Here is a 27,975-nt window from a genome sequence, read left to right as displayed (position 1 = left end):
TTCAATAATGTGAACCGTGAATCCAGTCTACTTGAATAACTGAACATTCAAATGCTTTGTTCTTTCATGCCTATAAAATTTAAGATTTTCTTAATATATACCAGTTTCTGATATGAATAAAAATTTAAAGTCCCAATTTTCAGTTTCCCAATCATTTTGAATTTTCTTTTAGCACCACCTGGTGGGAGCATGTTTTTCATGGCAGTTTTGCCTCTGCCTTAAGTGTTTTTTAGTTGATCTTACTGAATTCATCATTTGTCTATTCCCTCTTTTATTTTTACTTAGGTTGTAAGTGAAAAGATTTCTCTGTCAGAGGTTTGGCTTTCCACAGATAGTATAATTAGGGCCTGGGCTCTTCTCAGCTGTCTGTTTATTGTGTTCCTGACTCTTGTGGGGCATTGTAGCAGCAATCCATTGTTTGTAAGTGCTAAGGCATAGTGGTGCCAGTTGGTAGCTAGTGCTAGATTGACAGAGAAATTTGGATAGTTTCCAAAGTTTCTAAGACTTTGTAGTTTAGGCTGCCTATTTTTTATCTGTTGACTTAGAAATATGGTGGAAAAATTAAGGTTGGACAAGATCATAGGAATCATCTGGCCTCATGCCCACATTTTACAGTTCTTTAAGATTAAAAAGCAAGCCACAAAAAAATCCTTGCTAAAAAAATGTACCCTATAGATACCATTTCTCATAAATGGGCACTATTACCCAGGTCAAAGAATAAGAACAATAATCACCTACATTCTGGAAAGCAGGGAATGAACTAGGTATGATGTTCTTTACTTTCTTCACTAAAAAGCTATTGGCAGCTCATCCCAAATATAAAGGCTGCCTCACTTCTAAGATTGGTAGCCTGGCAGCCTGTGCACTCAAAGTGTGGATCTTTTTAAATTTGGATTGGAAGGGTCTGATTTTGCCTTGAGGTTTGTGGTATGGCCTTTGTTAAGGGGTATAGTTATGTGAGTTTTAAAGAGCAGAGTGAATCTTGGCTAAATAGATCTTATTCCATTTAAGGAATTGATCAGTTTAAATTCCCAAAGAGTTGAGTTCAAGGTGTTCAATATATAGGACTTCATTGAAATTCAATTAGGAAGGCAAAGGGTAGGAAGAAAATACACCCTGGGTTCAAATACCTGTTCTCTTACTTAACCAGCTGTATGACCTTGGGCGAGTTACTTAACCTCTCTGAGACACTTTTTCTTCAGTTCATAGTGTGGACAAGGGGATTAAATGAGATAACATGTGAAAGTGTCAGGTTTTAGTCTGAAATGTTGGTTCTTAGTATGTTCATGGCCAAAGAATGACCAGACACACCAAAGTAAGGCAAGCATGAAAATGAGGTTTATTGAGGAGAGAGAGACAGGATTATAGGGCAAGAGCAAGACATAGGTTTACAGAGCATGATACATACGCCACAGATGATGACTGGAACCATTGTCGCAGCAAAGGGAGAGCAAAAGGAAGGGTGCAAATAAAAGGACTTGGTTATGGCTTGCGTCTTGTTTTATAGTGCCTGGTTTGGGACCTCCCTAGTGGCTCAGACATCACCATGGAATCACTTTGATTGGACAGTTGGGAGTTGCATTACTATGCATGTGAGTTGTTCTAGTTTAATTTCCAGACTCTATGGTACCTGTGCTGCTTGGCTGGTATGTGGTGGGCTAGAGGGTCCTCTGCATTCTTTTGCAGCTGGCGCACTAAGTTGATTGGCAGATTCATAGGGTATTCCCTCCTCCCCCAGGTCTGGTAGAACCTCAGGGCAGGATCAAAGTGGGGCAGGACCAAGATGGGGTCTGGGGCCCACCCTTGCCCTTCTTCCCAGGTGGGGCAGTTGCACCAAGGCAAGGTGCCCACTTTCATCTTTAGAAGACCTGGAATCCCTTGCTAACTACCTAACAAAAGCTCTTAGTTTAAATCCTGGCACATGGTAGGGACTCAGTTCATTTTATTTTCTTTCCCTTCCTACATCCCTGCCCTAAGGATGAAGATTTTCCAAATCTGTGAGTAAATGTCCATCTATCCAAGATTAATTAAACCGAGCTTTCCTGAGGCTAGGGATAGAGAATAAAGTCATAGGTCCTTCTCTGTACTGTGGTTTTATGCTGGAGGAAAATATATGTTGCTCCATTTAGCGTAGGCTTTCTTTAAAATGTGTGATTTTAATTGGGATACTTATATCAATTTAGGGTTCCTAGGTCAGAATCGTAGGATGGGTTATCAGATTGGCTTGAAAAGGTACTATAGGGCACAAAAGGGGCATTTAAATTATTGGAAACATATCCGATTCTTTATGTGTGCAAGGAATTAAAACATAACTCACATTGTCCTAAATAATAAAGGGAATTTATTAATTCATATTTAGGCAAGTCTTGATTCTACAACTCCAACTTTAGAATCCAGGATCTCATTTCTCTCCTTCTTTCAGTCAGGCTTCCACTGACTTCCTCCTTTACCAACAGCTCCAGGCTCTCCCCTCAAGGTCACAGAATGGCTGTGGCACTTCCAGATTTCTTATTCTCATCCCTGTACCACCAAGAGGAAGAGAGGCCATCATCTATAGCTGCTACAGAAGAGAAAGAAAGCACTGCTTTCTCAGAGGGTCTCAGAACGTGTCTCATTACACTCAAGGGCTCCAGTTGGTTTATGTGCCCATCTCTGAACCAGTCACTATAACCAAATGATAAAATACCCTGATTGGATGCAACCAATCAAGGCCCATCCCTGGAGCAGGGATAGAGTTAATCCTAAACAAGCATATGGCTAAGAATAGGAGATGAGGCCAGAGCAGTGGCTCATGCCTGTAAACCTAGCAATCTGGGAGGCCAAGGTGAGCAGATCGCTTGAGGTCAGGAATTTGAGACCAGCCTGAGCAAGAGTGAGACCCTGTTTCTATAAAAAATAGAAAAAATTAGCTGGGCAGGTGTGTTGGCACATGCCTGTAGTCCCAGCTACTCGGGAGGCTGAGGCAGGAGGATTGCTTGAGCCCAGGAGTTTGAGGTTGCAATGAACTCTGATGATGCCACTGCACTCTAGTGAGACTCTGTCTCAAAAAAAAAAGTGGGGGCGGGGGGGGATGAGTGATTTCTCAGAGGATATTTGGGATTCTCATTCTAGAAGGAAGAGGAAAATTGCTAGACAACAAACCACAGTCATCTGCTTCAGCAGTTAATTCAGATTTTGAACTGTAAATTAATGAAGCCTTTGTTATGGTTTTAGGGATCATCCATGTATCATGTGGACTGGAGGCTGCAGGAGAATTCCAGTTTTGGTATTCCATGCTGAGGCTATCCTGACAAAGGACAACAATATTCGAGTAATTGGAGGTGGGTGTAACCTCCCCCACAGAGGGCAGAGCTGGGCATGGCCTTGACAACCTTGTCTTGAAGAAATTGATATGGCATATATTAATAGGTAGAGAAAAGGCTTGGCCATGAGAAAAATTTATGGAGTTGTTACACTTCAAAGATTATAATTTCTTAATTTGTTTTCTGCTCATGTTATTCCTCTGAACTTTTTTTTCAGAATTATGTGTGCATGTGTTTATTTTTTTTAAATCGTGGTAAAATGCATATAACAAAATTTACGAATTTAACCATTTTAGAGTATTCAATTTGTTGTTATCTAGTACATTCACAATGTTGTGCAACCGTACCACTATCTAGTTCCAGAACACTTTCATCATCCCAAAAGTAATCACCAGTCACCCCCCATTCCCTCATACTGCCAGTCCCTGCCAACCACTAATCTACTTTCTGTCCCTATGGATTTACCTACTCTGGATATTTCATATAAAGGAATCATACAGTATGTGGCCTTCTGTGTCTGGCTTCTTTCACTTAGCATAATGTTTTCAAGGCTCATCCATGTTGGAGCATGTATCAGTCCTTCATTCCTTTCTGTGGCTGAATAATATTTATTCTATTGTATGGATATATCACATTTTGTTTATCCATTCATCAGTTGATGGACATTTGTGATGTTTCCACCTTTTGTCTGTTGTGAATAGTGCTGATATGAATGTGGACAGATTGTTGTTTGAACATCTGTTTTCAGTTCTTTTGGGTATTAACCAGGAATGGAATTGCTAGGTCATACAGTAATTCTGTTTAACTTATTAAGGATCTGTCAAACTGTTTTCCATAGTGGCTGCGCCATTTTCATTCCTACCAACAATGTATGTGGGTTCCAATTTCTCCACATCCTCAGAAACATTTGCTATTTTCTGGTTTTTAGATTATAGCCATATTAGTGAATGTAAAGTGGTATTTGATGTGGTTTTGTAATGACTAATGACATTGATGTGCTTGTTGGCTACCTGTTTATCTTCTTTGGAGAAATGTCTATTCAGGGCTTTTCCTTATTTTTAAAATTGGCTTGTCTTTTTTGTTGTTGAGCTTAATAGTTCTTTATACATTCTGGATATGGGACCCTTGTATACGAGGGCTGTCCAGAAAGTATCCAGCCATTGTTAATATAAAGAGAACGGTTTGCACAACATCTATGTAACCTGACAGCCAAGGTGAGCGGAGTGGAATGCACATGCATGAACAATGATGCCTTCACTGTACTAGTTGGGTGCGCTAGACCTGGTGATTGAGCATATGTACTATGTGGCCATCATATTGAACATGACTGAGTGAGTAGAGCAACGAATCTGCATCAAATTTTGTGTTAAGCCTCAACATTCCTCCATGGAAAATATTCAGATGATTCAGAAGGCTTTCGGGGATGATGTAATGAGTATAGTGCAAATAAAAGTGTGGCACAAACACTTCAAAGACAGTTGAGAATCTGTTGAAAGTGATCCATGTTCTGGAAGGCCTGCAATAAGCAGAACATCTGAGAATGTTGAACGTGTACGGGTTACGTTAAGAGATGCTGGGAGAACTGTGTGAGGTCACAAGGTGCCTACTTTGGAGGGGAATGAGGAGTCATTGTCCTATGTACAATGTTTCTTATATCTTGTATCTTCTTCAATAAATGTGTCTATTTTTCATATTACATAGCTGGATACTTTCCAGACAGACCTGGTATGATTTGAAAGTGTTTTTTCCTATTCTGTGGATTGTTTTTTCACTCTCTTGATAGTGTTCTTTCATGAGTGAAAGTTTTTAGTTTTGATGATGTCCAGTTTATCTAATTTTTCTTTTGTTGCTTATACTCTTGGTGTCATATCTAAGAAACTATTGCCTAGCCCAAGGTCATGACTCTTATGTTTTTTCCTAAGAGTTTTATAGCTTAACCTCTTATATTTAGACAATACAGTCATTGATCCATTTTAAGTTAATTTTTTAATATGGTATTAGGTAAGGCCCGCCTTCATTCTTTTGCATTTGGGTATTCAGTTGTCCCATCACAATTAGCTGAAGAGATTATTCTTTCCCCATTGAATAGTCTTGGCCCTATTGTCAAAAATTGGTTGACCATAGATGTATGGGTTTATTTATGGATTCTTAATATTCCATTGATCTGTATATTTATTCTTTTGTTAGTACCACATTGTTTTGATTACTGTATCTTTATATTAAGTTTTGAAATTGGGAATTATGAGTGCTGTAATGTTTTTCTTCTTCAAGATTGTTTTTACTATTCAGGGTCTCCTTGCTATTCCATAAGAATTTTAGGATTAGCTTTTCTGCTTGTGTAAAATGGCTGTTGGGATGTTGATAGGGAGTGCATTGTATCTGTAAATTGCTTTTGAGAGTATTGCCACTTTAACATATTTAGTCTTCCAATCCATACACATGGATGTCTTTACAATTATTTAGGACTTCTTTAATTTCTTTCAGAAATGTTTTGTAGTTTTCAGTGTACAAGTAAATATTATACCTCCTTGGTTAAATTTATTCCTAAATATTGTATTCTTTTTGATGTTATTGTAAATAGAATTATTTTTTGAATTTCATTTTGGGGTTGTTCATTGCTAGTATATAGAAATAACAGTTGAGTGTTGTATATTGATTTTGTATCCTGAAACCTTGCTGAACTCATTCATTGCTCTAATATATTCTGTGTGTGCATATATTCCTTAGGATGTCTGCATATAGTATCATCTCATCTGCAAATAGAGATAATTTTATTTCTTCCTTTACAACCTGGATGTGTTTTATTTCTTTTTCTTGCCTAATTGCTCTGGCTAGAATTTCCAGTACAATATTGACTAGAAAGAGGGCTTCTTTGTTCCTGAGTGTAGAGGGAAAGCTTTCTGTCCTTCACTGTTCAGCCTGATGTTAGCTGTGGGTTTTTCATAAATGTCCTTTATCATGTTGAAGAAGTTCCCTTCCATTCCTAGTTTGTTGTGTGTTTTTATCATGAAAAGATGTTGGATTTTGTCAAAGGCTTTTTCTATATCAATTGAGAAATCTTTTTTTTTCCTTCATTATATTAGTGTGGTGTATTATTACATTGACTGACTTTTTGTACATTGAACCTGAGATAAGTCCCACTTGGTCAAGGTGTATAATCCTTTTAATATGCTGCTGGTTTTGGTTTGCTAGTATTGTGTTGAAGATTTCTGTGTCTGTATTTATACGGGGTATTGGTCTATAGTTTTGTTTTCTTCTGATGCCTTTATCTGGTTTTGGTATCAGAGTAATGTGATAGAGTGAGTTGCCTCTTCTTCTTGGGAAGAGTTCGAGAAGAATTGGTATCAATTCTTTAAGTGTTTGGTAGAATTCACCAGTGAAGCCATCTGGTCTTGGACTTTTCTTGGGTAGTTTTTGATTACAGATTCAAGTTCTACTTGCTATAGGGTCTATTCATATTTTATGTTTTCTTTTTGGGTCAGTTTTGGTAGTTAGCGTGTTTCTAGGTATTTGTCCATTTTATTTAGCTTATCTAATTTGTTGGCATACAATTGTTCATAGTATTCTTTAATCCTTTTTATTTCTATAAAGTCCATAGAAATATCCTTACTTTCATTTCTGATTTTAATAATTTGAGTCTTTTCTCTTTTTTTCTTAGTCTAGCTAAAGATTTGTCAATTTTGTTTATCATTTTAAAGACCTAACTCTTGGTTTTGCTTATTTTCTCTATTCATATTGGGTTTTAAGCAATGCTCTGAGTCCTGGGGTTAGCCTGTAGCTATTTTCAAAGCTCAGCAATGTCATGTGGTATAGTGGAAAGGGTCTAAACTTGGGTACTCAGTCATTGGTTCAAATCCCAGCTTTGGCGTTTACTAGCGGTGAGTCTTGGGCAAGTCACTTTAACTCTCTTAACCAGTTTCATTGTTAGTAAAATGGAGATAATATCTACCTTCAAGTCATTGTGAGGCTTAAATGAGATCGTTTAATGTCTGGCACACTGGAAACTTGTGCTGCTTATTCTACTTGTTGAATAGAATGTGCTCTACTTTTAAATGACTTTAAGGTCTGTCATTGCCTCATAATAAGCCAGGAGTTCAGAGGACTGTGAACACCTGCTTCTGGGATTTGAATCTTCCTCACTCCCAAAGGGTCCCTATGTTCTAATCCCCTCAGCAGGTTGCTAGGTTACCATTTAAAGAGATGTGGTTCATTTGTGTTCTCTGAAGCTTGAGTAACTGAAGACCCTTTCCTGAGAAACTTCCTCTAAATATGAGTTGAGCCAAAATGGATAAAAACAACAGAAGTAAATAATCCTCTCAAAACATGCTTCCTTTGGTCTGCTTATCACTTAAAATAATCTATGTATTCTATGAGAATAGACAGACCCTTCTATTTTAGAATACCTAGCATTTATTGGAAAATAATATCCATCAGTATAATCATTCCATTATTCAAGCAATTACTATTTTCTAGAACCCATAGTCTTTGGTCTCTTTTCTTTACACATTCCAGTTATTAAAGAAAAAGCCACTAAACTTTTCTCAAATTCTGTGTTTTTGAATTTTCTCTGTTTTCCCTAGTTCCTTGAGATTTAATCATTTTCTTCACCTTCCTTTATGAAAAGGACAATTTGACTTTCGCTAGCTGCTGCCTTAATTTTCTGAATTTTTAAACACTCTTGGTCTGTAACATTTTTTTTTTTTTGGCTGTCTTAAATAGCTGACATAGATCTGTTCAGATCATAAACCTGTGGTTAAATCCCCTTGAGAAGCATATCTGGGGCATTAGTTATCTTCTGTTGATCTCATAGTGTTGTTAGAGATGCCGACTTTGTTTTTCCTGTTTATCAAATGTGTCATTGAATTTACTGTTAGTATTTTTGGTACAGTATGATTTCTTATGTTTTATTTGTGAAATAGTCTAGGAATATGGATTTTTCCTCATTATAACCTTGTTTTTTTCTAAATTGTATGTACTTTAAACAGGCAACAGTGGTATTTTCAGCTTAAACTTTTCCTACATGAAACATTTTCAAAAATTTTTGCCTCTGAATGTATCCATTTAATAAGTTTGTATTTATTAAATATTATATAGACTAGCAGTAGAAGTATGATGCAAGCTATATATGTAATTTGAAATTTTCTAATAGTATTTTAATAAGTAAAAGAAAAGGTGAAATTAATTTTAATAATACATTTTATTTAACTGAGTATGTCTGAAATATCATCATTTCCACATTTATTCAATATAAAAAATCATTAACAAGATATTTTACATCTAGTGTACATTTTACATTTATAGTGCATCTCAATTACTGTAAAATTTTCATTAGAAATACTTGATCTATATTTAGATTTCATAGACGTTATAATTGGAAAAGTAAATTCATATACTCAAGTTGTTTCAAGTAAGTTTTTCCGTAACTGGTCTAAGTATTAGGTCTTAAATTTAAATTTTTCTTTTCTTTTTTTTTTTTTTTAGTTGGGGTCTCATGCTTGCCTGGGGCTGGAGTGCAGTGGTGTGATCGTAGCTCACTGCAATGTCAAACACCTGGGCTCGAGTGATCCTCTTGCCTCAGCCTTCCCAGCAGCTGGGACTACAGGCATGTGCCACCGTGCCTGACTAATTTTTCTATTTTTTGGTGGAGATGGGGTTTTGCTCTTGCTCAGGCTGGTCTTGAACTCCTGAGCTCAAGCAATCTTCCCACCTCAGCCTCCCAGAGTGCTAGGCGTGAACCACTGTGACTGACCTTAAATTTAAATTTAAATTAATTAAAGTTACATAAAATTAAAAATTCAGTTCATTTGTCACACTAGTCACATTTCAAGTGCTCATTAGTCACATGTACCTAGTAACTACAATATTAGACAGTGCATGTATTCTAATCCTAATCCTACGTAACCTAATTTTCTGATACTAGGGCATGGCTACACTATGTTGCCATTAAGGGTTTTTTTTGATTCTAAAAGTAAAAAATGTCAGCTTTATCTTTATTCTGATTTCCCATGCTATTTTTGTCCAAACCTCTTAGGGTACTTTACTGCTCCTTAGGAACTTCTGTGCTGACAAATGATTGGTTTCTTGTTTTCATTTGCTCTGCTGTAGTCAATCCTGGAACTTGGCCAGGGGTTCTAGCACTTGAGTTGCCTCAGGGAGTACATGTGAGTGTTTAGAGAAGAGGAAATTCTACGGTCTCATGGTGGAATTGATGCGATGCTTTTTCAGAGGCTCATAAAGAGGGTATTTGGCAGTTTGCTAGTAGTCAAGGACCATGCCCTGCCACTTGTTTTAATAGGGAAGAGAACATGGGATAAGGTGGGTCTTTTTTGGCAGTTGGGCAGGTTCCGTTCGCAGTTGCAATTTTCCGATTGACTCTTGTCATAGGACAGAAAGCCCAGCTGTATTAGTCAGGGTTTTTCAGAGAAACAGAACCAATAGGAGAGAGAGAGAGAGAGAGAGAGAGAGAGAGAGAGAAAGAAATTTTGAGAGAGATTTATTATAAAGTATTGGTTCATGTAATTATGGAAGCTAAAAAGTCCCATTATCTGCCATCTGCAAGCTGGAGACCCAGGAAAGCTGGTGGTATAGTTTGTAGGCCTGAGAGCCAGGGAGCCATTGTGTAGATTCCAACCTGAGTCTGAATTCTTGAGAACCAGGAGTGCTAAGGACAGAGAAGATCTATGTTCCAGCTAACCAGCCAGGCAGAGAGTGAATGCAACCACCTTTTTTTTTTTTTTTTTGGAAAAGGGTCTTGCTCTGCTGCCCGGGATAGAGTACGGTGGCATCGTTATAGCTCACTGCAACCTCAAACTCCTGGGATTGGCTCCAGCGATCCTCCTGCCTTAGCCTCCTGAGTAACTGGGACTACAGGCCATGCCAATGCCCCTGGCTAATTTTTCTAATTTTAGTAGAGATGGAGTCTTGCTCTTGCTCAGGCTGGTCTCTAATTCTTGACCTCAAGTGATCCTCCTGCATAAGCTTCCCAGAGTGCTAGCATTACAGGCATGGGCCTCTGCACCCGGCCTCAACTACCTTTATCTTCTTTTCTGGCCCTTAATGGACTGGATGCTTATCTGCATTGGGGAGGGCAGTCTGCTTTACTCAGTCTACAAATTTAAATGCTAATCTCTTCTGGACACACCCCCACAGACACACCCAGAAATAACATTTGACCATGTGTCTGGGCATCGTATGGCCTAGTCAGGTTGACACATAAAATTAACCATCATACCAAGGTTGTCAGATTTTTTAAGAGAAGCCCAGAAATCTAGATTTTTATATTAATTCTTCCAATTTTCAAATGTTAGCACCTAATTCAATTTTATTTTAAAACACTGTGAGTGACAAACAGATCATATCTGCAGGGTGGGTCTGGTCCTTGGGTCACCAATTTATAATCTCAGGTCTAAGATATACTGCTAACTGGCATTATTGGACACACAGGTCTAATACCAAAGAACATAAATGAATGCAAAAATTCCCAGCAGTGTTGGTTGCTTTATACCATTCCACCTTTCCTCTCTTGCACGCCCCTTCTGGAGCACGCTCAATGTATCTATCTGAGTTGGTATAGATAGATGGTAGAAGCGGATGGTCACTGCTTACAATTTATATACTGTAAGAATCAGGTCTGCCACTGAGTGATGTGGTGATTGTACTTTTCTTCTATATTAGGAAGGGTAGGAGAAAGAATATTAATAGCATTTTAATTTTTTTACTTGCTATATAAAATATATAATTTATTATGTGTGATACTGTGTGTTAATGGCTATTTTACCACATATTTACTTTTTAAATTTTTACTATGTAGCAACAACTGTTATAAAGCTTTGTATGTATTAACTGATTTAGTACTTACAACTACTCTATGAGGTAAGTACTGTTATTATCAACTCTATTTTACAGATGAGGAAGTTGAGCATAGAGAAATTAAATAACTTATTGAAGATTACAAGCAGGAAGTGGTAGAACCAGAATTTGAACCCTAGCACTTTGGCTCTAGAGACATATTCTTTCTCTTATTAGTCTCCCTTCTCTCCCAATCCCTGTGTTAGTATTCTCTATTTTCCTACGCACCTTACTGATCACCTTCCCTGTGGCCTGGCACTGAGAGGCAAGTATTGCATAACATGCACAGTCTGGGGTACAGTCCTTGTCTCCAGTAGTAACTGCATAGTTGATGATGCTTTGGTTTTTCCTGTATAGAAGTGGAAGTGTTAGTGATCACAGTTATAATAATGAAAGGACCCTATTTTCTTTCATTTTTCTAAATAAAATATTTAGAAATATTTAGAAATGTTTCTAATAAACATTTTATTTAGAAAAATTAACCTTCAGACAAGTTGTAAGAATAGTACAATGAACACACATATACTATTGCTAGAATTACCAATTACATTTTGCCATATTTGCTGCTTCTCTATAAACACAGCAATCTTTCATTGGTAAAATATTATTATTTTATTTTTGAGGCAGGGTCTCACTGTGTCACCCAGACTGGAGTGCAGTGGCATGGTTATAGCTCACTGCAGCCTTAGACTCCTGGGCTCAAGTTATCCTCCTGTCTCAGCCTCCCAAGTAGCTAGGACTATAGGCATTTTTTTTTTTTTAAGAGATGGGATCTCACTATGTTGCCCAGGCTGGTCTTGAACTCCTGGCCTCAAGCAATCCTCCTACGTCGGCCTCCAATGTGCTGAGATTACAAGTGTGTGCCACCATGCCTGGCATAACATATTATTATTTAATTTACAGTCTCTGTGCAGGTTTTCACATTGTTCCAGTTTTGTCCTTTATAGTGGCTTTTTGCTTTTCTATCCAGAATCCAATCAAAGATTACATTTAGTTGTCATATTTCTTTAGTATACTTTAATCTACAGGCATTTCGCAGACTTTTTTTTCTTTCATGACCTTGAAATTTTTAAATATTCCAGACTAGTTGTTTTGCAGTTATCCATTGCACCACCGGCCCCATCCTGTTTTGCAGCTATCCTTAAGCTTGTTATCTTTATCTGATTTTTCCATGTTTAGATTGAAATTTTTAAAAATTTGCAGGAATATTGCTTAGTGAAATTGTGTCCTTCTCAGTGTATCACATTTGGAAGTACATGATGTCATTATTTTGCATTATTGGTGATGGCAAGTTTGGTCATATGGTTAAGATAGTGTTCACCAGGTCGCTTCATTGCACAGGTACCTTTTCACCTTTGCTATAAGCATTCTCTGGCATGATATTTTGAGATGTATGAGTATCCTATTCTCTAATAGTCTCTACTGGTATCCATTGATTCTTTTCTGAATCACTTCACTCTTATGGTTTTTATAAACTGGTGATTTTCTAATTCTACCTTTCCTTCTACATTTATTAGCTGGACTTTTTGGAATTAAGAGCTTTCTTTTTTTTTTTTTTTTTTGAGACAGAGTCTCGCTCTGTTGCCCGGGCTAGAGTGAGTGCTGTGGCGTCAGCCTAGCTCACAGCAACTTCAAACTCCTGGGCTTAAGCGATCCTACTGCCTCAGCCTCCCCAGTAGCTGGAACTACAGGCATGCGCCACCATGCCCGGCTAATTTTTTTCTATATATATTTCTAGTTGGCCAGATAATTTCTATTTTTTAGTAGAGATGGAGGTCTCACTATTGCTCAGGCTGGTCTGGAACTCCTGACCTCTAGCGATCCACCCGTCTCGGCCTCCCAGAGTGCTAGGATTATAGGCATGAGCCACCACGCCTGGCCTAAGAGCTTTCTTTTCTTTGGTGGGCAGAATAATAGTCCCCCCAAAGATATCCACCTCCTAATTCCCAGAACCTGTGAGTATGTTACCTTCATTGGCAAAAGGAGAATTAAAGTTATAGATGGAATTAAAGTTGCTAATCAACTGACCTTAAGTAGATTGTCCTGGATTATCCACGTGGGCCCAATATAATCACGAGGGTTCTTTAAAATGGAAGAAGGAGGTAGAAGAGGTCAGAATGTTGTGACATTAGAAGGACTAGACCCACTGTTGCTGGCTTCAGAGATGGAGGAAGGGACCATAATCCACAAGGGAGGGAATGGGGGTGGCCACTAGAAGCCGAAAAAGTAAACAAATCTTACCCAGGGCCTACAAAAAGCAACATAGCCCTGTCAATGCCTTGATTGTAGCCTGGTGAGACCTGTGTTAGACTTCTGACCTACAGATCTGTAAAACAATTAAATTTGTTTTTAAATTTCCAAGTGTGGTGATTTGTTACAGTAGCAAAAGAAAACAGTATACGTTCTTACCTTGTTATCAGTGTGGATTCATGGATTCTTTTATGAATGCATTATAATCTATCTCTGTCACTATTCTCTCTCTCTTTTTTTTTTTTTTTTTTTGAGACAGGGTCTTACTCAGTTCCCAGGTTAGAGTGCAGTGGTGTCATTGTAGCTCACAGCAAGCTCAAACTCCTGGCCTTGGCTCAAGCGATCTTCCTGCCTCAGCCTCCCAAGTGGCTGGGACTACAGGCGCGTGCCACCACGTCCAGCTAATTTTTTTCTATTTTTCGTAGAGATTTTGTCTTGCTCTTGCTCAGGCTGGTCTCAAACTCCTGATCTCAAGCAATTCTTCTGCCTTGGCCTCCCAAAGTGCTAGGATTACAGGCGTGAGCCACTGTGCCCAGCCTCACTATTGATTTTTATGTTTAGATTGTCTCGAATTTGGCCATTGGGAATCCCTTCATACTCTTTGTGACATGTCCCTAATCAGTTTTTGAGCATTTTCCTTCTTTTTTGGCGTAGTAACATATACCAGGCCTACCTTGTGTTGCAGGGAGCTATGATCACACCACTGAACTCTAGCGCAGGTGACAGAGCAATACCCTGTCTCAAAAAAAAAAAAGCAAAGCAGTGAAAACAAAGATGTAATTTTTCTCCCTGCCCACGTTTAGTGAACCCCAACAAGTTTCAGGTTAAGAACGCTTGGTCCAAAATAATCCTCAACTTATTTATATTAGTTTTAAGAGTAGCAGTATAATGTTATTGAGTATAATTAAGCAAGCCACCATCTTACAGTATATTTCTGTTTTTATGGGTAACTTTCTGGTTACTGAATTTGATTCTGTGTTTTTCTTTAGAACGTTATCATTTGTCTTATAAGATTGTGCGAACGGACAGTCGCCTGGTACGCAGCATTCTGACAGCCCATGGATTTCATGAAGTAAGCTTATTTTTACTACCTCATCTGATCTGCTCAAAAGCTGAAAATCATAGCCACCTAACTCACTTCACAAATTAACAGGGCCAGCTCTAGAAAGTACATGGGACCAATGCTTAGTGATGGTGTGGAACTTGGGTTAAATTACTGAGTGGCTTTACCAGTTTCTCCTTGCAATACATGGAAAATATTTCCACAGGATTTAAAAACAAAAATTTTTTTTTTTTTGCTATGTTTTTGGGCTTAGACTAGAGGCAGAGTTTTCCATAAAGAATTGTCTCATACCAATTAAGATTCTTTGATTGCAAGCAGCAGAAACAGACTGCCTAACTTGAACCCAAATGGATTTGTAGGAAAGGTGTGCAGAGGGGGCTAGCAGAATCAGAGAAAAGCTGAAAATGCAGGCCTTTGGAAGGGGAGAGATCAGGACAGTCCCATGGATCTAGGAACAGGAATCTTCAGGATCATCTCCTCAGGGTACTGCCATGGAAATGGCTGTACTCCATTCATTGTCCTTGTGCCTTTGTTTGCTCAAGAATCACATTCTGGAAAACAAATGATTGGCCTGGCTTAGGTCATGGATCCACTCCTGGGGGGAAGGGGAGGGGTGGGTAAAGGGCAGATCCTTTAAAACCAAGGAGTACATCATTCCCCAAAGAAAACTGGGAAATTGGGATGTTGTCATTAAAAAGGATAGGCAAAAATGCTGGACAGACTTGCACTACAGATATTTTGAGAGAGTTGATAAAAGTCTGGTTGCTAGTTCCCTATCCTCAGTTGAGATCTGTAGGAGACATTTTGAGGAAGTTCCTGATATCTTGTATTGTGTCTTGTTGCTCTTTTACCTCCAGCGCTTAACATCATACCTATCATGTTATAGGCACAGAGTACATAATTGCTGAATGAATGGACACATGAATTCTAATGAATGAAGTAATGAATTCTAAGTTGTGTGCTACTGTAAGTTTTTATTATAGTTCTGACCAACACTTTACACCCAATATCTACAAGGACGTAAGGATAGTCTGAAAGAGGAGTTTTAGGTTTGGGTCCTTATCTCATACTTTGATATTGCAAAAATATTAAGAGACATCATGGATTTCTATAGAAGGGTTAATTTATTTTACTTTCTGCATCTAGGATTTGCCTGACTCTCCCATTCCTTAAGCTTGATTGTCCCTGGGTTCTGTGATACTCTGCTTTTGTCTCACTTGGCTCACGTACTAACTGGGCCACCCCTGTGAGTGCTCTGTGGATGAAAAATCACCATGGACTTGTGTGCCACTGCTCTTCCTGGAAAGGGACTAGCTCTGATGTGTTTTTGCCTTTTTGTCTATCTACCATTAGGTTCACCCAAGCAGCACTGACTATAATCTAATGTGGACAGGATCCCACCTGAAGCCTTTTTTACTTCGCACCCTTTCTGAAGCACAAAAGGTTAATCACTTTCCCAGGTAATGCTCTTGTAGCTGCTTTGTTCCATTTAAAGGTACCTGACATTGGGGCGTGTAGCCAGCAAAGATAATTAATATTCCTAAAAGAAGTTTGTGATACAGGGTGGCAGTCTGAAATCAAACTGATATATTCATATCCCTGAGCATATATGAACATTTTCCAAGGGCTATGTAGACATGGGTGGTTTTAAAGGAGACAGTTTTTGGTTCTCGTTCCTAAACTTGAGCTTTATGAGATCACCTCATGAGAATGGGTTCTCCTTTCTCACCTCCCTCTCATAGTTACTGTTTTTCACCTTTATAAAAGAATAGCCTAGAATCTTTTTTTTTTTTCTTTTTTCTTTGCCCTTTTGGCCACTTAGGAAAAACTACCTAGACTCTTAATCTGGTGTGTTATCCTATCCTGGTGTAGAAATTTCCAGGGTTCCAAAGAAAGGTACAAAAAAATTGGTGTCAAATTGAATTCTAGTAACAGAATAACAAATCCTTTTTGCATGATGGTGGTTTCTATTTCTTTGTTTTTAAAGACTTGAAGGATAACATCTAATTATCAGCTGATAGACCATTAAACATAATTTTTAAAGTTTTAGAAATTTTTTATTTTTGTAGGATCAGGGTCCTGCCATGTTGCCCAGTCTAGTCTTGAACTCCTGGGCTCAAGTGATCCTCCTGCCTAGGTCTCCAAAAATACTGGGAGTATAGGTGTGAGCCACACTGCTCCTGGCCTAAGCATAATTTTTAATGACAGATCATTTTGTGATTTTTGACATGTAATTAGGAAGGAGTTCAAAGAATTGAGTGTCATTGCTATAGAAAATTCTTTCTAGTTGCATTTATTGATTGCAGCCTAGAGAGGCAGTGTTATTACCTAGTGGCTAGAAGCCTACCTGGGCCTCGGTCCCAGCTCTGCTGAGTGACCTTGGGCAAGTGACCTTTCTGGATGTCAGTTTCCTCACTGGTAAAAAGAAGGTATTAATGGCACATACATCATAGGACTGTTGTAATATATCAAGATGTAAAGTGCTTAGAACAGTGCCTGCCACATAGTACACATTGTATATATTAGCTATTATTTATGTGAACAAGGTTTCTTAGGGTGTACAACTATGAAAAAGAAAATAGGAAAAATGTTAATGCTGGAACCCCACTTTATTCTAGCAGCATTCAACCATGGAGAAATACATGACCTAATGGAGAGAGAGGGAAGCTAGTCTCACCTATGTAATAAAGAGACACAAATGCAATAAAATAATTTTTATTTGGTCAGTGGTTACATTTTATTTCCAGGACTTAAACCCAAGTTACTTTCTCATGCTAACTAACTTTATTTTCAGTTACCTCATATGCTTTTCTGCTTATTTTCATGAAGTGATGGCTGTTTCTTGATTTTTTAATTCTATGGTCTTACACACAGTCAATGTGTATAGAAACTGACCTGTGCTGTCTCTGTTACTGTGTATTTTGAGTCTTCATAGCAAATCCTGGTTTTATTTTATGTCTGAACTCCACTGACAGAAAATAATAATAATTTAAACCTTTTTTCCTTAATGCCTAGAAGATACGGATTTGGTTTTCTAAATGTATGACTGGCTGCTTGAGGTAAATCAGATACCTCTATTTTAAATAGATATTGAAGCAGTATTTGAAATAGCCCATACTAGAGTCTACATTCTTAATTCATGTTCATAGTATATTATTTATTTCCGTAGTTTTTGAAGTATTCCTGTAGGTGTATAGGAATTCCATCTCAATTTGGAGTCAGTAATAACAAATTCCAACCTATATTTTCCTTGACTAATCTTTGAATGTGTTATTCTTGTAAGTTTGAGAACATTAGTGATCCATTTTCTAATTGCAGTATACTTTGTGGCTTCTGCTGCTATATCTCTCTTATTTCAATCCAAAGACTTCTAACTCACATGCAAAAAGAATTCAAGCACTTTAATATTTTCAACAATACTGTGAACTCTTTCTTAACATAACTTTTTAACTTTTAATTTTAAATAATTTTAGACTTATAGAAAAGTTGCAAAAATAATATGGAGTTCCTGTGCATTCTTTACTCAGTTCTCCTAATGTTAATATCTGATATAACTGTAGTGTAATTATCAAAACTAAGAAATTAACATTGGTATACTACTGCCAACTAACCTACAGACTTTATTCTTATTTTGCCAGTTTTTCTGCTAACATCCTCTTCTGTTCCAGGATCCCACATTGCATTTAGTTATCGTGGCTCCTTAGTCTCCTGTGATATGTGACAATCCTTTAATTTTTTTTGTCTTCCAGTAAAATTTCTATTTTTGTGTGCAATACATTTTAATCAAAATTTTTTATTAGAATATTTATGGTGTTTTGATGAATTGTATACTATAACACTTGCAGTGATAATCAGTCCAGTGTGCATGGTATGTGTGTGTGTAGTGTGTATGTATGTATATGTTTTTTTTAAACCATTATAACCTTATTTATACTCACAGGAAATTAAAAAATATTACATATCAATTCCTATGTATATTTTTGCTGTAAAGAAGGTATGATATGATGTAAAAGACAAGTATTAAATACATTCAGTTAGTCTAAATACATTCTTCGGGGAAAATGGAATGGAAGAATTAAAACAATGGTAATTGGGGGGTAGCGTCTAGGTAAGGATCTGATGGAAGCTTCTGGGAATCTTCTGTACTTAACCTGAGTGGTGGTTACACAGGTATGTTCACTGTGTAAAAATGCATTATGCTTTGCACATGTAATGTGTGTACTTTTCTGTATATATGTTAACTTCAGTAAAAAACATTTAAAGTGAAAATTTTGCTGAAAAGATGAACTTTTTCTCTAATTATTTTAAAAATGTTATGGAAGGTATTGAATTCTGATGTTATTTAGGTTCCATCGAATATACTTAAGTGTGGTGTTACAGTTTTATTTTAAAATAATATTTACCATTCTTCAGATTCTTTGGAACCATTGAAAATTTATGATGAAAAATCTTAGATGTCAACTTAAACATGCAAGAATATATAGTTTCCTAAAATTTGGGTACCAATCAAAACAGTTTGAGGACCACTGATATTGGGCATCTGTAGGAGAGTAGTTCTTTTTCGTACCCTCTGGTTCAGTGTTTCTAATTCCCTAATGATAAGAATTACCTGGGGTACTTTAAAATATACATTCTCAGATCCCATTGCAGATTCAGGGAAATCAACATCTTCAGAGAAGGTATATATTTAAGAAGCACCTTTTAGGTACTTTACCTTTCTAGGTAAATATATACCTAGAAAGTTATATATTTAAAAAACAATGGTGATTTGTAACAGGGAAGTTTGGAAAGTACTGTTGTAGATTAAATCAGTGGTGTAGTGTGGGCCCTGGACCATTGGTACCAGAATCACCTGGGGTATTTTTTTCAAATACAGAGTCCTGGGCTCTTCATCCCAGTATTTTGGTTTTTTTTGTTTTTTTGGTTTTTGTTTTTGTGAGACAAGTCTCACTGTGTTGCCCAGGCTAGAGTGCTGTGGCGTCAGCCTAGCTCACAGCAACCTCAAACTCCTAGGCTCAAGCAATCCTCCTGCCTCAGCCTCCCGAATAGCTGGGACTACAGGCATGCACTACCATGCCCGGCTAATTTTTTCTATATATATTTTTAGTTGTCCATATAATTTTCAATTTTTTTTTTTTAAGTAGAGACGGGGGTCTCGCTCTTGTTCAGGCTGTTCTCGAACTCCTGAGCTCAAACGATCCACCCGCCTCGGCCTCCCAGAGTGCTAGGATTACAGGTGTGAGCCACCGCGCCTGGCCCATCCCAGTATTTTGAAAGGTGGAACTCAGGAAAATACATTTTTAAGAAGCTCTCTAGGTGCTTCTTAGGTACACTAAAATTTCAGTACCTCTGCTTTAGATTTCTGAGGAGGGCAGTGGGTAAGAAAGAAGTGTTTGATACCTAAATTTGACAAGGCAGTCTTTGAAATCATAGTAAAACATTTGAATTGAGGAACAGGTGGAGTAAATTTTTAATGGTTACAACAAAGATTTTTAGATGATTTTTAAGCAGTGGAACAAATCATAGGCTTATGAGTCTAGTTGAAGCTAACTGAAGTGCATTTTGCAGTACTGTACATACGAGTATACCCCCTGATATAGGTAGCAATTATTACCTTGATTTTAAGGTGATCATTTCCTTGCCTTCCTTTATAATTTAACCTCTTCCGTATCCATCTCTTGATGATGTAGTTAAGTTCCCAATGGGGTTTCTAACTTGGGACTTTAATAGGATCATTATAGTCTAAAATTAAGGTCTATCTTGGGCTACATGCAGAAGGGACATATCAGACTCATAGCATTAGGTCATTAAATATTAAATGTCTGATTTCGAATCAGAAGTTTAGTTTATTATATCTCAAGGAAGCAGTACAGTTAATCAAAGTGTGTGCCTAAGCTATCGATGCAGTTTTGCCATCTTAACTGTAGCTTGTTTATGCCAGCATTGAAGAAGCCTGGAGAGTGAGTGGTGATGAAACATGTGAAAGGCATTTTCCACAGCTCGTTGAGAATTGAATATTTTTCCTTGCAGGCAGTGGTACAAAGCCTGGAAGAAGTGGTAGTCAGTTGGTGTAAGGTCTGGTGAATATGGTGGATGACAGAGTTTCCAAGTCCAGCCTCTGTAGTTTGAGCAACATTGTTTATGTGACATGTGGTCTTGCAAAAGGATTGACCTGTCTCTGTTGACCAATCTCGGCTGCTCAATCCAAGCATCCTCATTGTTTTGTCCAGTTGGTCGCAGTATACATCTTCTGTAATGGATTGACCAGGTTTCATGAAGCTGTAGTGGATAATACCAGCGCTGGACCACCAAACAGACACCATTAGCTTTTTTTGATGAATATTCGGTTTTGGACTATGTTTTGGCACTTCATCTTTATCCAACCATGTGCTGAATGCTTGTGATTGTCAAAAAAGAATCCATTTTCATCACATGTACCAATACGGTGTAGAAATGACTTGCCTTTATGTTGTGACAACAAAGAAAGGCAAGCTTCAAGACGATTTCTCTTCTGATACTTGTTTAATTCATGCAGTACCCATCCATCCAGCTTCTTTACTTTGCCGATTGTTTAAAATGGTCCAATATTGTTGGAATAGTCACGTCAAACCTTGCTGCAAATTGACGTGTAGGCTGAGATGGATTCACTTCCACTACAGCTCTCAGCTCATCATTATCTATTCTGGTCTTAGGTCGCCCACGTGGCTCATTTTCAAGATTAAAATCACCAGGACGGAACTTCACAAACCATCGACATAGTGTGCCTTCATTAACCACATCTTTCCCAAACACTTCGTTGATATTTTGAGCTGTCTACGCAGCATTGGTTCCATGATGGAACTCATACTAGAAAATAATACAAATTTTTTACTTATCCATGGTTTCACAAAAATTGCTCTCAAAAAAAAATTTGAAAGATAATCACAAGCCAAACTGTGTGTTTCAAAGAGTGAGGATGTACCTTCACAATAAAAATAAAATCGGATCTAATTTCCTTAAGTACTAAGCTTGACAGTCAACATCTCCGACATTTCACTTTGACACTTCTTGTTTTATTTTTTTTATTGCTCTATTACTGTGAGCTATGAACTCTTTAGAATGTGATAACATAGGAAAACTTCTGAGTCATAATTTACTGAAGTGGAAATACTTTTTTGATTTTTAGGTCTTATGAGCTAACCCGGAAGGACCGACTGTACAAAAACATCATTCGAATGCAGCATACGCATGGATTCAAGGCTTTTCACATCCTCCCTCAGACCTTCCTCCTGCCAGCTGAGTACGCGGAATTCTGTAGTAAGTACTTGCCTGAGAATGCCCCAATCCCCAGCAACTGAACTTGGGGTAAATTTACCCCAGAGGCTGCGTCAAGTTGTCAACCAATTGAGGCTTTTCAAATGCTGAATTGCAGAGATAACTTTAAAACTATTTTTATTCTGATTGTGTACTTGTATATTTATTCTTAGTAAGCTTGTCAGTATCATTTATGTAAGCCCACATTGGTGTCTTGTAAGCATGCCCTGTCTTGTTTATTTTTGCTTTAATGTCTTTTCTCTCCACTGACACGTTAGTGCCTATGTAAGGACACTTTGTATTTCTGCATATGAATTGTTAATACATATGCTTCCTTTTTGGTGTCCCTTTTTCCCTTGCCATTTAAGACACATTCTTGCCAACTTGGTTTTTGGACTTGTGTGATTTATGTTCTTTGGAATACAAGTATCATGTATCTTTTGATGTTAGAGTTTGGAAGTTAATCATGTCCTCTCCCCTTTGAGTTCAGACTAATCACAAAACACATGTAAGTGCCAATTAGACCCTAATTGTCAGCTGTGTTGCTGGTAAAGTGACATAGTACCTCGTGGCCTGGATCTAGGTCTAATATGGGCTGCTTATTTCTTTTGCCTTATTGTGAACTTACCTACCCAGACCCAGGGAGAGGTGCTGGCTATTTTAGGCTTTCCTCGGCAGAGGCAGAGCCTGGTTCAGTAGGCTTAGAACACAGAACGGAGAAGGTATGAGGCAGGTCTTTTGTGAGAGTTTAAATGGTAACTATAATAATAACTAACACTTAATGAACATTTACTTTCTATAAGGCACTCTTTTAAGTGGCACCTCTACTCTGTGGTAGTTTTACAGATGAGGACACTAAGGTATAGATTGGTTAAGAAACTTCCCAAAAGTTATGCAGCTTGCAAATAGTGGAATTGAGGTTCAAACTGGCAGTTTGGCTTTAGAGACCATGCTCTTCACCTCTGTGCTTTAAGGCTAAAAAGACACTGGGCTGCGTGCCTGCAATGACCATGTCCCAATAGCGGCCTCGAGAGAAATCACTTCTCCTGTGAGGAGCATTAGATGAGACGCACAGAGAAAACAGACAAACAGTGTTCTTCTCAAGAAATCCAAGAGACTGTTCCTGCTTTATGGATAGACGAAGTACCATGGAGAGAAAAGAGAGTTCTCCCTAGACCTCCTGACTTTTGATTCTTCTTTTTTTTTTTCTTTAAGAGACAGGGTCTTGCTCCATCACCCAGGGTGGAGTACCTTCATGGCACTCCATGATCATAGCTCACTGCAGCCTTGAACTCCTGGGCTCCAGTGATTCCCCCCACCTCAGCTTCATGAGTAGCTTGAGATTGCAGGGATAAGACACCATGCCTGGCACTTTTTGTTCTTTTAACCTGTTGGACTTGCCAGTCTGACTGGGTCACCCAGTGAGGTGTTCATTTTTTCGGAGAAGAGACCAACACTTCATCAGGAACTGCTTCCCCACTTCTCTGATAGCATTAGTTGCTCCAGCTGGGACCATTGGTTGGCATTTCATTGTTTGTCCACAGAAGACTCTGAAATGGGTCATGTAGAGCAACTAATTAAATGAATCCACTTCAAAGCTACAGTGCACCCAAAGCTGAAAATTTGTAGTTAAGAATTGTCTGTTATGTGACTTTAGTCAAGTTACTCAAACTTCTGTGCTTTAGCTTCCTTATCTGTAAAATGGGACTATTACTATTGCTGATCTGGTGAGTGTTGTCAGGATGTTTAAGTAGGTTAATATGTGGAAAGCACTTGGAATGGGGCTTGATAGGTGCTTCATAAATGTTTAATACTGTTTCTTATTTCAAGTTATGTATAACTATATTGTTATATAATAAAAGTAAAAAATTACATAATAAGCCAAACATGAGGGGAGAAAAACACTTCAAGTAACAAACATGTCAGCAACATTTGAAAGAGTCGCAGATATGAACCTCTTCTGTGGAATTTCTAAAGAGAAATTAAAGTCCAGAATAATTCCCTATTAAAGTCTAAAGAATCTAATTTGAAAGTCCTCTTTTCCTTCCCCCTGCTATTTCTTCTTCAGCTGTACTCTTCCTCTCCTCTGGAGGTAGGGGAGGGGTGGTGGTGCTCATTCAGATGATGGGATAGAGTTAGAGTTTCTCCATCAGCTCAAGCGAGACCTGTGTTTCAGTCGAATTGCTTCTTCAGCATGTTATTCAAACTCTTATGTGTTTTGTTTATTAACAAAAATGACTTTGAAAGGTCAATAGAACACAGCATTATTACAGCTATAACCTAAAGCCACCACATTGAGCCCCAGGGAAATTATTGCAGGCCAGGATGTTCCTTGATCCCCAGTACAAATCAATCACTGCTGTTGCCATGCAAAGACCACAGCAGGGACTTACTGTGTCTGTGGAAGGGAGGGGACAGGGAAGATGCCATAGTAAAGAGGAATCTTGATTTCAATCTTGCCAGGATGCCAGTCATTCTGTGCCAGTTGTCCAGGGTCCGTGACCTCTACGCTTAAATTCAGCTGGGAGAAATCCAACATCATCAGCTTAATTGTATTAAGTTGACATATTAGGGGAGAAATCCATCTATTCCTACCACCTCTTCTTTCAAAGAGATATTCCCAAAGTTCCTCTCTTTTCCTTTGATATCCCTCTAGCATATAAAACTTGGAAATTCTGTTTTCTCCATGACTCTTGTGTTCCTGGCCCTATAGCGCTTAATTGAATATGGGCAATAGGAGATTTCTGAGAAGGAAAGGGGCGTAAACAGACTGACCTTTAGAAAAATAATTGTGTGAAATGAATCAGAAAAAGTGGAAAGAAGGAAAAGGTGGTCACTTTGAAAGTTATTGGAGTGATGTGGATAAGAAGTGTTGATGGACTGAACCAGGAGGTGGAAATGGATAGGCTTGAGTAGAAAGAGTGGGAGAATGAATAGGATTCACTGACTAACTGAGAACCAGATCAGAGACTCAATACGCTTCACAATAGCAACAAAGAAAATAAAGTTCTTAGGAATATATTTAAGGAGGTAAAAGACCTTTACAGGGAGAACTATGAAACACTGAGGAAAGAGATAGCAGAGTGCATAAACAGGTGGAAAACCATACCATGCTCGTGGATCAGAAGAATCAACATTGTTAAAATGTCTATACTACCCAAAGTGATCTACAGATTCAATGCAATCCCTATTAAATTACCAAAATTATTTTTCACAGATATAGAAAAAATAATTTTACACTTCATATGGAACCAGAGAAGACCCTGTTTAGCAAAAGCAATTTTAGGCAATAAGAACAAAATGGGAGGTATTAATTTATTGGACTTCAAACTATACTACAAGGCTGTGATTATTAAATCAGCTTGGTATTGGCACAAGAACAGAGACACAGATCAGTGGAACAGAACTGAGAATCCAGATATAAAACCATCCTCAATAGCCATATAATCTTCGACAAAGCAGACAAAAACAGACACTGGGGAAAAGATTCCTTATTCAATAAATGGTGCTGGGAAAACTGGATAGTCACATGTAGAAGACTGAAACAAGACCCACACCTTTCACCTCTCACAAAATCAAATCACAGTGGATAACAGACTTAAACCTAAGATGTGAAACTATTAGAATTCCAGAAGAAAATTTGGGAAAAACTCTTATAGACATTGGCCTAGGCAAAGAATTTATGAAGAAAACCCCAATGGCAAACACAGCAACAACAAAAATAAATAAATGGGACCTGATTAAATGAAAAAGCTTCTGCACAGCCAAAGAAACTGTCACGAGAGCAAACAGACAACGTACAGAATGGGAAAAAATTTTCGCATGCTACACATCTGATAAAGAAAGGGCTGATAACTAGAATCTATTTAGAACTCAGGAAAATCAGCAAGAAAAAAATCAAACAACCTTATCAAAAAGTGGGCAAAGGACATGAATAGAAATTTTTCAAAAGAAGACATTAGTATGGCCAACAAACTTATGAAAAAATGCTCAACATCTCTAATCATCAGGAAAATGCAAATCAAAACCACAATGAGATATCATTTATCTCCAGTGAGAATGGCCTTTATCAAAAATTCCCAAAACAATAAATGTTGGCGTGGATGTGGAGAGATGGGAACACTCATACACTGCTGGTGGGACTGCAAACTAGTGCAACCTCTGTGGAAAGCAATATGGAGATACCTTAAACAGATACAAGTAGCCCTACCATTTGATCCAGCAATCCCATTGGGCATCTACCCAAAAGAACAAAAGACATTCTATAAAAAAGACATTTGCAGTCGAATGTTTATAGCAGCACAATTCACAATTGCAAAGATGTGGAAACAACCCAAGTGCCCATCAATACATGAGTGGATTAATAAAATGTGGTATATGTATACCATGGAGTACTACTCAGCTATAAGAAATAATAGTGATATAGCACCTCTTGTATTTTCCTGGATAGAGCTGGAACCCATTCTACTAAGTGAAGTATCCCAAGAATGGAAAAATAAGCACCACATGTACTCACCATCAGATTGGTTTCAGTGATCATCACCTAAGAGCACATTTAGGAATAACATTAATCGGGTGTCGGGCAGATGTGAGGGCGGGGAGGGGATGGGTGTGTACATACATTATGAATGCGATGCGCACCATCTAGGGGATGGGCACGCTTGAAGCTCTGATTCAGGGGGGAAGGGGGGGGAAAGGGCACTATATGTAACCTAAACTTTTGTACCCCCATAATATGCTGAAATAAAAAAAATTAAAAAGAAAAAAAGATTCACTGACTAAGATGTGGGGAGTGAGGCAGAGCAAAAGAAGCCTCCAAAGCTTTGAGTCTGAGAAGCTAGGAGAATCATTAGGTCTTTAACCAAGGAATGTAACTAGGAATGTAAAAGAGGAGCTGTTAAAGGGGAAGAAAAATGTTAAATTTTGGACAAGGTATGGATTTGGGTGTCTACAGGGCATCCATGCAGTGATGTTTTGTAGGCAGTTGTAAAAGCAGCTTGGAGTTCTGGCCACAGACATAGATTCTGGAGGTTGCAGGTATGGAGGTGGATGTGATTACTAAGGGAGAGAAAAAAGAAGAAGCACCACACCTGATCAGAGAGGAGAGGAATATTGAAGAGGAATGAGGTCTCAGGGGAGGCAGGAGAGGGTTACATCAGGAGCCCAAGTAGAGAGATGAGTGTTAGAAAGAGAGATGGGCATGTCTCCCCTAAAAGGAGGTAAGGAAGAAGGCTAAGTGATGATCCAGATAACATTTTAGATGGAGAGGAAAGCAGGTAAGTAGGTTTATGTTACAGTTCCCAGCCTTCTTGGTGAAGAGGCTGACGAGATCTTGTGCCAGGAATGAGGGACCTACGGATGGGTTTGGGTGTCTGAAAGGGGCAGGAAGGGATTGGAATAGCTTCTGCAGGACCTTTGAAAGAGAACTGATAAGGATTGGACATGAGGATTGCTTAAAGACACTAGAGATACCAGCCAAGGTAATTTTATGAATTTATAACTTTTTGTTCTAATAAGAGAAAATCTTAAATCTGTCTCTGTAGAGATGTAGCCCAGAGAGACTAATCACTATTGCCAGAGATGTTAAAGCTTGGGTACTCCCCAGACTGTTTTCTAGTTATTAGCGTGTAGAGGTTGGCATTACATGGCACAGACCTCTCTGGGTTCCTGGTGTCACCATTGCCAGTTACAGTTTTTAGTAGAATTGGAGGTCTGTGACCCTGAAGAACCTGAGGATTTGTTGCTGGCTCCAGCCATGTTCCCCAAGGACAGCTTTCTTAAGCAGAAAGAAGAAAACAACAAAGAAGATGAGGTGGTACCAGTATCAGAAAAGCAAAATTTTTCTGAGCATTGTGTTCTGTGACCATCTCTAGTTGTAAGAAAGACTGAGAAATGATTCAAAGATACGAATTTTCATTTCAGCCAATTAGTTACAGATGAGTAGATTTCAAAGCAGTCAGTAAATTTATAGAATCTTAATTTTAGAATTGTAAGAGATCATATAGCAATTCAGGCTAAATGCTACCCTCATTTTAAAGATGAGACTAGACGGTTTAAGTAAATTACCCATGAAGTCACATAGTTAAAAGTCAGAATTAGAACTCAGGTCTTTCTACTCCAGGTTCAGTATTCTTTCCATTGGCCCAAGCATGCTGCCACTCTAGGAATGGAAGGCACTGGAAAGAATTGTGGAACCTGTTCCATCTTCATCCTAAAGCA

At 38.2% G+C, this 27,975-nt stretch overlaps 1 protein-coding gene across 14 annotated transcripts in view; it reads left to right on the top strand.

Moving 5' to 3' along the window:
* Positions 1–27,975, top strand: part of TTLL5 (tubulin tyrosine ligase like 5) — a 271,668-nt gene that overhangs the window by 4,895 nt on the left and 238,798 nt on the right. For 13 of the 14 annotated variants that reach the window (XM_045563414.1, XM_045563424.1, XM_045563393.1 and 10 more), the window contains exons 3-6: positions 3,214–3,320; positions 14,390–14,472; positions 15,817–15,923; positions 21,629–21,759. In XM_045563414.1, the coding sequence (XP_045419370.1) occupies positions 3,214–3,320; positions 14,390–14,472; positions 15,817–15,923; positions 21,629–21,759 (428 nt within the window). Of the gene's footprint in view, positions 1–3,213; positions 3,321–14,389; positions 14,473–15,816; positions 15,924–21,628; positions 21,760–27,975 lie in introns of those variants that run through there. The other variant, XM_045563451.1, reaches the window with a different exon arrangement.

Source organism: Lemur catta, chromosome 1 (assembly GCF_020740605.2).
Source record: "Lemur catta isolate mLemCat1 chromosome 1, mLemCat1.pri, whole genome shotgun sequence".
Classification (NCBI taxonomy): Eukaryota; Metazoa; Chordata; class Mammalia; order Primates; family Lemuridae; genus Lemur; species Lemur catta.
Note: the sequence above shows the minus strand (reverse complement) of the source record. Positions and strands in the feature narration are given on the sequence as shown.